The sequence below is a fragment of the Epinephelus fuscoguttatus genome, linkage group LG22 (assembly GCF_011397635.1).
Source record: "Epinephelus fuscoguttatus linkage group LG22, E.fuscoguttatus.final_Chr_v1".
Classification (NCBI taxonomy): Eukaryota; Metazoa; Chordata; class Actinopteri; order Perciformes; family Serranidae; genus Epinephelus; species Epinephelus fuscoguttatus.
In genome coordinates this window covers 19,587,191-19,602,515 of record NC_064773.1, presented here as the reverse complement: position 1 = coordinate 19,602,515, position 15,325 = coordinate 19,587,191, and the positions used below count along the sequence as shown (strand labels likewise).

The 15,325-nt window shown below is 39.7% G+C and overlaps 2 protein-coding genes across 2 annotated transcripts in view; one reads left to right on the top strand and one right to left on the bottom strand.

Annotated features, from left to right (window-relative positions):
- The window catches only part of nampt1 (nicotinamide phosphoribosyltransferase 1), a 29,330-nt gene extending 22,716 nt beyond the window's left edge, over positions 1 to 6,614 (bottom strand). Inside the window, exon 1 of the mRNA XM_049566548.1 lies at positions 6,459 to 6,614. Within this exon, the coding sequence (XP_049422505.1) occupies positions 6,459 to 6,512 (54 nt within the window). The 5' untranslated portion in view covers positions 6,513 to 6,614. The remainder of the gene's footprint in view (positions 1 to 6,458) is intronic.
- Positions 6,615 to 10,847: 4,233 nt separating this feature from the next.
- LOC125883131 (gamma-secretase activating protein) overlaps positions 10,848 to 15,325 on the top strand; it is a 54,468-nt gene continuing 49,990 nt past the window's right edge. Inside the window, exons 1-6 of the mRNA XM_049567315.1 lie at positions 10,848 to 11,228; positions 12,774 to 12,844; positions 13,746 to 13,802; positions 13,898 to 13,967; positions 14,984 to 15,031; positions 15,126 to 15,214. Of these exons, the coding sequence (XP_049423272.1) occupies positions 11,141 to 11,228; positions 12,774 to 12,844; positions 13,746 to 13,802; positions 13,898 to 13,967; positions 14,984 to 15,031; positions 15,126 to 15,214 (423 nt within the window). The 5' untranslated portion in view covers positions 10,848 to 11,140. The remainder of the gene's footprint in view (positions 11,229 to 12,773; positions 12,845 to 13,745; positions 13,803 to 13,897; positions 13,968 to 14,983; positions 15,032 to 15,125; positions 15,215 to 15,325) is intronic.

Below are 15,325 nucleotides of genomic sequence, written 5' to 3'. Positions count from 1 at the left end.
GTATAATTACCTGTGAAAATGGCCCACAGGCTAGGTTACGCTAGAAAAACAGGCATTTATGTATGAACACGGGAACGAAACAACTGCTCACCCACAGTTTGTGAAGACGAGATAAATGTCAATGAACTACTCAGTTTCTTTGACCCCTGTCTCTGTCCTTTCCTCTGGGCTTTCGAGGACTCAAAATAGAGTCAAGACACACACACACACACACACACACACACACACACACACACACACACACACAACATGACACTAGACCTGACCACGTGTGTGTACACATTCACTGGCCCACATGCCGATGTATACATAAACAGTTTTAAAATCGCAAAGCATGTAACGGTACACTGGTCAGACCTCTGCATATCCAATGATATTACTCACTTATTATCCAATATAATAGTATAACGATACCATGGACCACCATGCAATAAAATGGAAACCTACAGTTAATTATAAATCACACAGAATGTAGTCTTTTCTTATAGTTAAAAGTAATTCTATTAAAGAGATCTAAGCCTGCAGATTCTAATGTGTCTGGTGTGAACTCACTTGCAACCATCATTTAAGCAGCACAAAGCAATATTCTTTATATTATCAATGAGTAAAACAACGATGTGTGATCTGAAAGGACTTATTTGTTGGTGATCACACAGAAAATTGTCGTAACTTCTGCAGTTTCCCCTAGGCTCTATGGAGGGTTTTGGCGTCTTGGAGCTCAACAGCTTCATTGTTTTGGTTCATTCTCAGTCAATACCAGCCAAAAAACGCTCTGAAAGACCCTCCACAGGCTGTTGGTAGGACAAAACAAGACATCTGAAAATGTCATCTTGGGTTGTGGTAAACTATAAGAGGCACTTTGATTTTGTTAACGAAAACTACAACGAAAAATTTTCAATAACGACCTTTTTTATACAATGAAGACGAGACATTTACAAGCTAAAAATAGATCTTTGGTAAAAGAAAGAAATGAAACGATGTTTTGTTTCCTTGACGATACAAGACAGGACTAAAATGTTCGTGGTGGGCTATCGGACAGTCAAAGTGAGAGGAGAGGAGAATGCATTAATAAACATGCATTGTATATAACATAATGAAAAACATTTTTAAACTAGGAAGGCAAGAACGGACTGGCTTGCAGTTATTTTCTAACGGCCAGGCTCCACACCGGGCACGTCAGCAGCGCGACACGTCTGCAGCGCGAGTCCCGTAGCAGCTCGCCCCCGTTAATCAATTACAACGGCTCCACCGGCAACGGGAGCGGCGCGACAACCCCCGTCTGTCGCGCGACAACTCTCTATTTTACACGGCTCTTCTATTTTTGTCACGCTACGCTCCCCTACGCGACCCTCCCGCAGATAAAAACTACATGAAATAGTGTGCTAAACGAGCACAATGTGTTTTTAAATGAATAAACCATTATCAGAGGTGATATGTGATTTTTTTCATGCATTTACCCATGTTTATCCGTGACATTGTGTAAATGTCCGTGGCGGACATTTGAAAGCAATTAGATGACAAACAGTACAGTAAACTTGTGGGAAATGCTTTAACATTTCATGCAGCCTACATGCAGCCTCTCGGCGCAGCAAACGGTAAACAACCCCGCTGGCTTCTCTATGTGTTGCTTCCGTACACAGTCAGTGGAGCCCAAATGAATGCGCCGCAACGCTACGCTGACGTGACGCTTACGTTTGCAGCCGGTGGAGCCCGGCCGTAATGCAGCATGAGCTTTAAGATCAGAGCACCGGTGCTGTTGAACGTATTTACAGAGTTTGTTGGCTGTTTTCTGCTAGCTCCACTTAGCTGCTGAACACAGCAGAGCAAGCAGCTGCCAGTCGCAGGACTTGTAAATGTGTACAAATTACTTGTAGTTGGAGAAAAAAAATTATGTCTATATCTATATGTAAAATTTCAACACTTTATACAACTTATTACCTTGATGTCAATTTGTGATAGCTGTATTAGCCTAACTGAATTAATTTTAAGGGGGAAAAAAAACCATTTTGACCAAATGTAATGACTAAAAGTTGACTAAAATATAATGACTATTTGTCAAATAAAATAAGACTAAAACTATGAAGGATAAAAACGACTAAACTGTGAAATAAGCATTGCTGTCCAAAGTCAACACTGTATCTTAAGTAACTGCCAAAATTAACATCACAATTATCAGGCATTTTATAGGGGTGCGAAGATCCACGATACGATATTATCACAATACAGGCCACAATACAATATTACTGCCATTTTAAATATGTTGCGATATGCTGAGTAATGTGATAAAATATATTTTGAATTATTACCTTTTTTTTCAACTGAATATTATGTTCCCGAAGGCAAACTTTTGTTTTATCTTATAGTTTTCAGTCTGTTCATCTCACTTCAGCCAGTGACTAGCTAGTGGACTGAAAAGGCAATTGATTATATTATTCTAGTAGGCTTCAATTTGTATTTGTAATATTTATAATTTATATATATATATATATATATATATATGTATAAACATTGAAAAAAAATTGATACTTGGCACTGTGTGACTGTGTACTGATATTTTCCCCCATACCCCTGGCATTTTATGGACAGAATGATTAATTGAGAAAATAATCAGCATACTAATCGATAATGAAAGTAATCATAGCCCTAGACAACTTAAACTTTTGTCTAGACTCTAGAGTGAACCTGACTTAATGTTCAGTGTAATCTCTGACCTCAATTTCTCTGAATTTTTAAACCACTCTGCTCCTTTTAGCTGCATTACAAAACCCTGATGGTGTGGAGGTAATTAAGAAAGCACCATCACTCATATTACTACACTGACAGTCAGCAACTATATCTAAAGGTATAGAAAGTCCTGGTGGGGTCAGTCATTTTCATTTCAAAATGTGCGTATTATTTCTCTGTTGCCCTTTTAGGCTTCACTGTTGTGTTATGAACATGAGATAGTGGAAGCCCTCGTGTGATGAATGAAATGTTTAGATATAAAAAACTCTAATCAGGCCACCAGAGAGGATGTTCCTCAGGTGATATGTCTCTCTTCAAACAGCCCAACATCTGAGGCATGCAGCAGCTGTTCATGCTGCATAATGCTGAATGGGACCATCCCATTACTTAAATGTCACAGGTTCAACCCTCAGTGTATCCATTCTACTCTGTGAAAATGTTTCTTCCCCAACAAAATCCTATACCCTTACTTACTCACTGTAATTCTCTCTGGATTTAAGGGTCAGAAAAATGTCATGCTACATAAATGTGGTCATATGCCGACAAGTTTGTGTTGTGGGGTAACTTTGAAAACGTGTGTGAACAATGACAGGCTGTCCACCTCCACCCTGTAGTATGTTCAAAGATGACAGACCCTTCACACTAACAATGAACGTGTGCATGTGTGCGTGTGTTTCCAGACAATAGGCAAGTTTGGCTTTGAGGCTGAGCTCCTCCTTTCAATCCAAACAGACAAAAAAAGACAAAGACGTTCAGGTGCAGGTTGTTTTCATGTCCTGAGAGCAAAGTACGTGCCTCTGCTTGGCCTGCCAGACATTAAAGTGCTGCTGGCAGTGCCCCTTATCTCTTTACAAAGGTTATTGCCCAGCCATGCACAGACAACATACACAAGCCATTGTCAATGAAACAAGGCACACCAAAACACAGGGTGACTGAGATGTTGTGACAGTTATAAATTTAGTAAGAGCGCAGGTACTCAGACAACTGATCCTAAATGACTGCCAGGTCATGTTTACTTCTGTGTAACTCAACTGGCTGTTTTAAGAGACAATAACAGTAACTTCAGCCTGGTATGGCAACAGAGGCCGAGACAAAGACATAACATGAAATTTGATCAGAACCACCTAAATCGTTTGTCTTTACCCTCATTTAGCTGCGTCTCTAGAGCAATCCTGAAATGACAGGAAACACCAGTCTGCTTTAGATTGGACACACACCTAGTAGCTATCAAGAGCAAATGCAGCCTTCTTCTGTTGCACGCTCACAAAAGAGCATTTTGGGAGAAGTGTCTTTCCCGAGGCACTATGAAAGTCATTATTGAGGGATAGAGAAAGAGATTCTAGACTGTCCCAATTACTATAAAGGGAAAATAATACCAGTTATATGCTTTTAAAAATATGTGGCTCTTGAAATCATGTGCAACCCTGGAAACTAGATAAAAAATACATCCTGGAATTGCAAACTAAATTTAAAACTATATTTACCACACTAATCCGAACACTATTTCCCTACATTTAAGAAAACACAGAATTTCCTTCATGAATCTAAAGGTTACATCCCTGAAAAATGTATAAAACTATATCTTAACCATGTATGGAGATTAAAGGGGAAAGCTACAGCAGTATTCTCAGCATTAGCAGATCCTTTACATGACAAAGCGCCTGTCTCATGTTGATATATCTTACGTGAAAAGACCTCTGACCAAAACCTCGCACACTCTCAGAGCCTGGCTGAGAATCAAAAGAGTGCATTAGCAGACACAAGTTAATTAAAATATACTTGTCCAGCACTCTGTTAAGACATATACTATAGAATAAAAACTGTTGCTGTAACTGCAATAAAAGGCATTATTAATATTTGTGTAAACTAGACATGTGATGACGTATACGAAACATAGTACACTTCATTTTTATTTAAGTTATCCTAAATACATCTTATTACCTCAATAATTATTTAACCCTGAATTGGAACCCAAAGTCCAGTGTGTAGGATTTAGGGGGACATATTGGAAGAAATTAAATTTAATATAATAAGTATGCTTTCTTTAGTGTATAATAACCTGAAAATATCAATCGTTGCGTTTTCGTTACCTTAAAATGAACCATTTATATCAAAGGAAGGAATTGTGCCCTCGTCGACGGAGTCTGCCATGTTTCTACAGTAGCCAAAATGGACAAACCAAACACTCAATCTCCACAAGGCCCTTTGCCTTTTGACCACCGTGGTTAAAGGCAGGAAAGAAACTAATTTACTCAGTGTTTTTACTGGTTTTGATCACCGGGTCTGTTTATTGTGGAGAGGAAGCGACCTCTGCGGACAATTTGGCTCCCAGAAAAAACCTCCTGAACAATGAATACTGAGGAATTCTATCCAGGGGAAGTTTCATCTGGTTGCAATCTGTACTCCTCACCACTAGATGCCACTAAATCCCCCTAAATCGTACACACTGGACCTTTAATCCATCTAGCAGCAGTAATTAATGTGCTGTTCATGATCACAACAGAAAAAGGTGACAGGTCCTTTAAAAAACAGGCAGCATTTAAAATAATGTGGAAAAGTACAACTCCTGTTGCCACTATTAGAGTTCTATAATACAGTGGGGAAGTGCTTGATGATTACACCACTTTTCCTCATCATTAAGGTCATGGTTGGGTTCATAAATGCTACTGTTTTTATGTTATCATTACAACCATGGTGCACATTTGTATTTGCCACATCATAAACCTTATTTTTACCTTAGACTACAATTAAAACCTCATTATGCATCACTGCAGTTGTTATGTAATCTCGGTCAGCACCTCTCAGTTTAATCTCTGTTGCCTGTATCTCGTCTGTATACTTAACCTCTGCTGCTGTCCCTACCTCCCTTCCCTTTCCTCTTTGTAATTTTGGCCCCGCTGTCCCATCAACACCATCACTGAACACTGTCACATGACTCCTGTACATGGCAACCGGCCTGGGCAACCACTTGCTACGTGCGATAATACATTCCTGCAAGTGCATTTGGTCTCCATTATTGTTTAGCGTTCTGTTTTGTGGTACTTAAACGCAACACGCTATTATATCTGCCATGAATGCTCTAACCCCGCTGTTGAATATCGTTTAAACGCTCAGAGCGTCTCTGTGTGCAATAATTTGGACTGTGATAACCTAGCTGTATGACAGAGGGGAAAATTCCCTCTGACTCTTTTTAACTTTCGGTTTTGATTTCCCGAAAGTGAGGCATTGCCGCCGGTAGTGACTAGCCCCATGCTGGCTAACATTGCGCCTGACTGAGCTCTTGAATGAGACTGTGCATGTGCAGTTCACCGGGCTATCCGCACAGCACTTGCTAGCTAGTGGCTAATATTAGCTTTTTTTTAAAAATATCAATCCCCCTTGCCTCCCTTCTGCGCTCCCTGTGAGCTAACAGGCTAGCGAACACAGCTAGCTTGTGCCACTTTAACTAGCAAAGCCGGTGGACAACTGGCTCAGTAATAACCAACGCTCTTGTGTTAGCTAGTTAGCTCAGAGGGGGATGCTCGCTTTCTGAATTTGGTACCCCATCCCTGCTGTACCAGCCCCTCTCCTCCTCCCTCTCCTGGCCATTCGGCCTGCTGTGAACCGGCCACAGAGAGCAGTGTGATGGCCTTGGGACTGGTGATGAAACCACCTTGACTCTATCAATTTTCATCCATCAGCCGCTCCCCTTCGACCCAGTCTCCCTCCGCCTGACAGCGCCATGAGCACGGTACCTTGTATGAGTCGGTCGCTAGCAATATGTTGAAGCCGTCGTCTCTGTGCTCCATCTTTCCCCCCTTGGTTGTGAGTCGGTCGCAGCTGTCAGTGTGTTGCGTGCTGTGCTGCCGGGGGCTCCAGCCTGGTAGTGGAGCTGGGTAGGGGGAAGGACGAGTCGAGGGAACCGGGCGGGCGGGGGAAGGGGCGGGCGGAACAACGTCACCAAAACTCCGGCATCCCTCGGCTATCTTCGGCTCCACTCGGCCAGCCAACCCGGCTTGACCAAAGAGTGTCTATATTTAGGAAGATGATCACTCATCAATGAAAGATAAAGACCCATTGCAGTAATTATAATATCATACATAATATTCAAATACGCTCAAAATGCCTGTCTCCCAAATATATATATATATATATGAATAAAAATAAACTGTGGTTTGTCCACGTGGTGTTGCCGTACACCAGCTGTCAATCAACCACACACCCTGTCCAAAATAATCATTAACAAATGTAATCATAATCATAAATAAACCTAGCAAATTGCTATTAATAAAACTACCAGCTCTAGTTTTATGGTGCACTGCATCCTGCATGTGGTTTGTCCAAGTGGTGTTGCCGTACACCAGCTGTTGGTGTTATTATTGTAACACTCTGCCAATGATAATGTCTTTATTACATTATATTTGTCAGATAGCCCAAATGAAGTCTGAGTAGGAGTCAGTCATTCATGTTGCATATATCTATAGCTGTATTCAATTTTAATAAATCATATGACATAATAGGGAATGAATTGGTTTTCAAATTTAGATTTTATTTTTGCAGGAGGTGCAGATTTGGCCCCCCCAATGTTGACTCCATGGCTACGGCCCTGAACACACCCAAAGGACAATGAGATATTTCTCAATTCTGTCCATCATAAAGAAACTGTGCACAAATCTAAATTATTAACTCTTGGGTTAGGGTGACATGACTAGGCTCAACTAATGCCTTCTTTATAACACATTAATTCATTTTCCATTGACAAGGAATATCATTTTTGTGAATTTACTTTATCCTCATTGCACACAGCATTTGGTATTTTGTATCTCTGAGGAAGTATTTACCACTATGAATAAAAAAGTGACAAATACAAATTATAACCCTATAAAATCACTTTCACAATCATTTTAAAGCATTATTTATCATGGCAACTTCCAAATTATGTCATACCAGATGGTATTTTGTAGGAGAACAGAATAAAATAGAAGACCAGTAACTCATAAACAGAGTTAATGCTTTGCTTGGCAACACTGAATAACGGCATATCCAGCAGCAGATGCACAAGTGTTCAATCTGTTTATAGGACTGTGGGAAAGCAGAGAAAGAGTGGGAGCTCTTTATTTCAATTTCCTCTCAGAATTGATGCAGACATGAACCACTCTCATGTTCACTTTTCAAACTCAGCAGAAGGGGGCAGTGTTTGTCATCAAATGCTGTCACAATATTAGAAATTACACTAAAAGGCTCATTGCAGTGTACTGTATGTGTGTGCACCTGGTGTGCACACATATATCTACAGCGGTTCGTTATTTAAGCAGTTAGTAGAGTAAGGGACTAAGCTTGTGCCCTCATAACAGAATTGCAATGGAATGCTCCATACTTTTCGGTATGCAGGATTAATGTGTGTGTGCAATCTCTTTGTTATTGTATCACAAAGTGTTATTTTTGGAGCTTGACAATAGCTCGGAAGATGCAAGTGTGTCTGGATCAAAAGAATAAAGCAAACAGAGGCGTAATAGGCTATCACTGCAATAACTATGAGCAGAGAGGAAGTAATACTCATTAGGATTTGCTTTCTGGAGGGAATAAAAGTGCAATGACATGCATAATCTTTATGAGCTGTCTGAAAGGGAACTGATGTGGTTATAACAGTCAGCAGCATCCAACTTAGTAGCAAAAAAAAATCCACCTTTTTTTCAAATAAACCGTCTGAAATTCATTTTCAAGAAGGGATTTCACGTTAAAATAAGCAACATAACCTTGATTTAAAAAGTAAATTGACATCTCACTGGCTTAGGAGGACAGGCAAGAACAGTGCCAACTTAAATTGTTGCCTCATCTTGCCTAATTTGCTTTCCCCTAATATTCTGGCATGTTAAGAGTGTTCAATTTGGCTATATCTTGAATCAGGATTGTCCAAGGGTTCAGATGTGTTTTCTGCAACTTTAACAACAATTATAATCTGCAGACACCAGCATATTTCTGATTTTGCACCCTTACTTTTACCTGATATCCCTAATAAAGTGAAAGAGAATCATTTCTTGATTCCAAAAAAGTTTGGACGCTTTTTGGAACATTCCACAGGTAAACAGCTTGATTGGTAACAAGCGATAATATCATTATTGGGTATGTAAGGGGCATCCTCGAAACACTCAGTTGTTCACAAGCAAAGACTGAAGTAATGTGAAAAACAGTTGTCAGTGCAAAGTGAGAGCTGTATATCAACATCCAGAAACGCTGCCAACTTCTTGGCGCTCCAAGCTCATCTGAGATAGATGGTAGGTGTGCTGTGGTCTGACGAGCCAACATTTCAGATTGTTTTTGGAAATCATGAACGTTGTGTCCTCCACGCTAAAGAGGAAAAGGACTGTCCAGATTGTTACCAGTGCAAAGTTCAAAAGGAAGCATCTGTGATTATATGGAGGGGTGTTAGTGCCCGTGGTATCATGGGTAACTGGTACATCTGTGAAGGCTCCATGAATGCTGAAAGGTACATACAGGTTTTGGAGCAACATATGCTGCCATTCAGATGACCTCTTTGCTTATTCTGGCAAGATATCGGCAAGACACTTCCTGCATGTGTTACAACAGTGTGGCTTCATAGTAAAAGAGTGAGGGCACTAGACCTGCCTTCCATTGAGTATGTGTGGCAAGTTATGAAGCACAAAATACAACAATGGAGACCCAGAACTTTTGACCAACTGAAGTCGTATATTGAGCAAAAATGGGAAAGAATTTCACTTTTAAAACCTCAACAGTTAGTGTCCTCAGATCCCAAACACTTACTGAAAAGATACTAATGCTACTAATAACATACTTTTCTGATCCTCTAATTTAGGGGTGTCAAAAATGTGACCCATGGGCCAGAACTGGCCTGCCAAAGGGTCCAATCTAACCCACTGGATGACTTTGCACACCTAATATTGATGCAGTTGTGAAGGCTAAGAGGTATAAGGTCTTGGGAGCAAGTTAAACATGTAAAAGGAGGCTTCAGGGCTTTTCAGAATGTACTTGTACTTCTTGACTAGGGATAGACCGATATGGATTTTTTAGGGCCGATGCAGATACCGATTTTTTTCCATCACCCTTAGCCGATGACCGATTATGGACTGCCGATTTTCTTGAGCCGATATTTGGGGCGGATACTGCTTTTGCTCCCTCAATTTACATAAAAAAAATGACACAATGATAACAAATATTACAGGTCTCAAGTTTAAAATAAGAAACATTTATTGAACAGTAAAAAATACTAAAATAAGATGGAAAGTTGAGGTAGAATATTATTGTTATTATTATACATTCAAATAAAAAAAGAGTTCAGTGCTCTTAAATCTTCCAGTAATGTCTTTATAAAATAAACAAATATTTAAGCTGAAGCATAAATAAAACAACAACTACTGTACACAGTAGGATTCAACAGCTTTGTTCAACTTAACCACATACTTTCAAATGAAAAAAAGTGCCAGGGAAAAATAAATCCGTGAACCCACGCGTGTATCGGCCAATGCCGATACAAGTAACAAAACTCAAATATCGGCCCGATATATCGGCCGGCCGATGTGTCAGTCTATCCTTATTCTTGACAACAAAAAAGGAAAACTTTTATCGGTGGTGTTATTTTTAAGTGATTATACAATGGCTTTACTGGTCTGGCCCACTTGGAAAAAAGGTCTTTATGTGGCCCATGAACTAAAATGAGTCTGACACCCCTGTTTTAAATGTACTATTGGGCAGCAATTAATCATTATTTTGTTGATTTATCATTCTGGCCTACTGTATGTTTTTTTTAAGTGATAAAATGCCAGTTACAGTTTGACATATTGTTAGGGTAAAAATACACTTTATAAAAACTACATATCAATGCAGAAAGCTATATTTTTTCTTTAACTTTATGTAAAACCTTTGACCTAAAACTCTTAAAACTTACAACACTCATAACTTTCTCCTAGTGTAAGTCTTAAACTATTATGCCAGGCTTTTAATGAAACACATTTAGCAACAGAATGGGACCCCTCTGTGACACTGTGACACCAGTGTGAAGTGCCTGTCTGACCCTGAATGGCGCACTCACTCAACGGGACGGTGACACATTCCAACCCGCTGGACCGACGTTTTCCTCGGCCTATGGCGGCGCCTCTCCCGCCTGCCTGCTCCGGGAGAAGGGAGGAGCCAAACTACAGGAAAACGTGACATTTCCGCATGTCAATAAAAATACCTTTCTGGAGACAAGAGGAAGAAGTGGATATAGTTTATGAGAAGAAGTGTTCAGGTGCTCTGCTGCTTTCGGTGCCCACAATTAGCATGTAAGTTTCGGTCACATGATGCTCAGCCTGAGCAGACACGCACGAGCTGCCGGGAAACACACCACACCGGAGGATTTTATAAAAGCTGAGGTTGAGTTTAAACTGAAAGCGAAGAAGGACACAGAGGTGCTGTTAACATGCTGAAGTTAAAGCCAAAGTTTGACCTGCACAGAGATGTGGTGTGTGACATCCTCAGGAAGGAGGCGTCGGTCTGCAGGGTGAAAGGTGAGGCGTTCAGGTGTCAACGGTCGGCTGCTGTTCCACTGTTAAACCGTTTATAACCGTTAACACACTAGCTAAACTACCAACATGAAGCTAACACTGCTAGCTTAAACTATCAGGTTTAAGTTCAACCTGTCTCTGTTAATACACAGTCAGAGTGAATTTAACTGTGTGTTGTACATTATTATTTTATATATATTATGTGCAATTAGTATGACATTACACAGTATCCTATACAACGTATATTTCTGTAAGAAAGTGTAGCTAGGAGTTTGCTGTAACGTTAGCTTTAGCTTTAAAAACAGAAATCCTTTAGTAATTAAAGGTTAATACGTGTACACCAGTAGATGGCGCTATTTACTCTTCACATTCCCCTTCTAAATACCTTTATAAGAGAATGAATCAAGTATATATCTGCTTTCAAGCGTCCCAATAATGGAATAACATTTTAAATTAAAAGATAAACTACAGAAAAACTCTTAAAAAATACAATGAATTAAATAAATATCCCAAAATATCTGGAGTTTCGTGTTTCCAGCATCTATATATATATTTATCCTGTATCTAATTAGAGAAAATATAAACTAAATAAAATGCAGATTATTTTATTTCCAGTGTAACCACTAATTGGTTAACACAGGACTGAAAATAGATTATTTGATTATTTTTGCAGAATTCCCATATTTAGGTGAGACTTTCAAATATAATGCTGGTTTATTTATTTAATTATTTTATTTATTTAAAAAGAGACAGTGCACAGTTATTAAGCTAATTTTCCTCTGTAGTCCCTGGGCGAGAAACAGGGAATAATTTCTCTGCTAAAAGACACTATTATATAAAAAACAATCACAATTTTAAATCGTCTTTTGCTGGTTTGACTTGGGTTATTTTTGTTTATTTTTTGTATATGCATGTGGAATTATGTTATAATGCCATAAAAACAGTTGATCGAAAAAAAAAAAAACACAATTACAAAACAGAACATATTCATGATGACACAATGGCAACAGCAAGACAACACAATATCAAGTAATCGTGACAGTAACAACAATACAACGGCAACATTAGGATATAACACGATTTCATCAAGTGTTTGAGTTCATGTGTGATGATTTCATCTTAAATTTAAAACCAACAAAGTCTTATCTAAGCAATTAAAAGTTTGCTTTAATTGCTTAGATAAAGTTTGCTGCAACATTATAAGACATAAAAACTCTGTTTGCATGACATTTTTACTGTAAACTTAACACTAAGCACACAGACGTATGATAAAAGTGTATTGAAAGTGATGCATGACAGTGCTGGTTATGCAGGTAATGCATCAGCATCTGATCATGTCTCATAACATTATGCAGCACATTTACAGACTCCTTCACCAATACATCTGGTCACCTTACGCTTGTAATAACAAGTTATAATACAGGGGAAACACACTATATTCTCATCTATCATAACACTTAGTATGTCCAGCTTGAGCAGTGGTAGGGATACTAAAATCTTGTTTGTCAGGGCACGCTGTTGTTCATGATAACGATGCTGTGTCTGCAGAATACTCTGGAGCAGTGGACACTCGTATCCTGAACATTGAGAGGGATGGGGGCATCCTTTATTCCTGGAAGGTAAGTCCATAGTGATGGCAGTGCATGTTAAGTATACTGAATGTACTCATTGAGTGAGTGGTTCTAATCCCTATTAATCCAGTGCTCTTTCCATTTAAGTTGTGTTACAACCTGCGTTGGTTTCTCTTCTTTTTACTGTTATCGCCATGTTGAATTTTGAGGCAGGTTACATGTGTTGCAATGTAAAATTTGAGTATCTTAGTTTACATTTTGTTAGATATAACATTGATTACAAACTACACCATATTTGCTTGCTTCAGTCCTTCACTGAAGTCACAGTAGATAAAATATTCAAATCCCAAATGCCATTTTTTGTGTCCCTACCATTCATCATCAAATAAAAAAACATTCTCTTAACAGCTTTCTCCATAATTCTGCTTGACATATTTTCTGAAACCTTGGGATCTTTGCCAGAATTTCAAACAAAGTTCTATGTGCTGAACCGCGCTCCCCTGCACAACATAAATTTTTAATGATAGACCCGCCAAAGAGTCTGTGGGTTTAGTAGGTTAAAGACACTCTGCAGCCTGCAAAGAGGAAATAATCTCTTTTTTTTGTGCAAGGTTCACAGCTTTATGCATGCCTGGCACTGCCTTGGGTTTCAAGCAGACTGTTTTATGTGAAATCTTCTGAACCCCCCCCCAACAACAAAAAAAAAAAAGTGGTGAATTCGCTGGTTTGAAGTGAAGCAGGTCTAGTCAGGATAATCAGCACGGTCAACCAAGGTAATGAAGAGGTCAAGCGTGACGTTCCACACATATTAATATGGTGGAGGACACCGGTGGGAATGTAGGGCGGCTCTGTTGGGACAGATTACCATTATCCAACTCTTTAGTTTGATTGATTTAATGAACTGAGTAGCTCTTCTATCCTTCTGCTCTAACTTCCTATTCTCAAACAGGGAGCAACAGGGACTACTAGGATTGGGAAATATGACTCCAACACCAAACAGAATAAGGTATTGTGTGTGTGTCCCATGTCACCTTGGCTTTAGTGCAGCAGATTTTGCTTTTGTGCGCCCGTCTTCATGTGGTTGTAAATTCTCTCCAACAGCTCCTGTACACATTTGACAAGCAGGTGTGTGTCAGCAGCTGTTCCCTGAACAAGGAGGAGACGCTGTTAGGTGAGCCTCTGTAATGTACAGATAATCAGTTACTAGCAACAGACATTGTTAAAAATACTTTTGAGAAATGAAGCAAATACAGAAGTACCAAAAACTGCAGTTCTTCAAATGGCCACAAATGGCCATGTTTACAGCCTGGTACGAAAAACGGTTTTGCAACAAAACTCCTTGGTTAGGTTTTGACAAAATATCATGGTTTGGCTTTAAATAACTATGTTTGTTACTAAGGTCATCTGTCAGGAGACGTGTCACGTCAACATATGATGTTTCATTTTTAAAATAATTCTACATTGACTTTTGGATTCACAAGAGACACGGACACTGGTTTCCTGGATGAAAGTCCAGTGTTTGTTTGACCCACCCACCTCCCCTCCCTTCTCCCATCCTAAGCGGACTTTCTCGCTCTTTATACCTCGCGCCTGACTTTCTCCTTTGTTCCCGTAATAATTGCTACGGCCACTAGAGGTCGCCGCCTAATATAAAAGATAAATATAGGTTGTAATTTCTGCTGTGAAAATGCCCTATGTGGTCGTATTTCGGAGGAAGACAGTCTCAAACTTTGATATAACTCTTATTAAAGCTTTAAGTTATCCATTAGTGAGAGCATGGCCACTTTGAGCGCTAGGTGTCACCTCAGTTAATTGATCAGTTCCACCCCTCGCTCCTCCACAGCTCCACCCTCCTGTCCAAATATGGTAGCCTCAGGTCACTTCTGGCTCCAAAAGTCCAAGATGGCAACGGCCAAATGCCAAACCCGAGGCTTCAAAACAGGGGTCCACAAACCAATGGGTGATGTCACGGTGGCTACGTCCAATATTTTTAACAGTCTAATGTGTGTTCTTGACCCCAAATCAGGCAGTTAAGTGAGAAGCTTTGTTTGGATCTGAGCCATCGGACATTATCGACTGTGATGGTGCCAAATTGTAGTTAAAGAAACCCAGACTTATGGTAGTCTCTGTGGAGAATACATTTAGATTAAGTCATATAACACCTTGCCTGTACTTTTTTCTTCTCAGCTGTCAGCTTGGCACAAAACACCACAGGAGAGGAGCGCCTCAAACCAAGTAACACCCAACATCTCTTTCTCTCTGTTTCATCTACAGACCGTGCCATCAGCCCATTCATACAGTTAATTTCCTCTTACATTCTCTGTCTTAGTATCCAAGTGTCTAACCCTCCTGATTGAGATCCATCCCATAAACAACACTAAAGTCCTCAAGGCAGTAGACTGCAGGGTCAAAGTGCAGGTAGAGTTTTGTGTGAGTGTGAGTGTGTGTGTGTTGTTTTGGCCACATTCATGCTGGTTTTATTGTAGCCACAAGTTGATGTTGCAGTTACTGTGTATGACAGTGTATGTG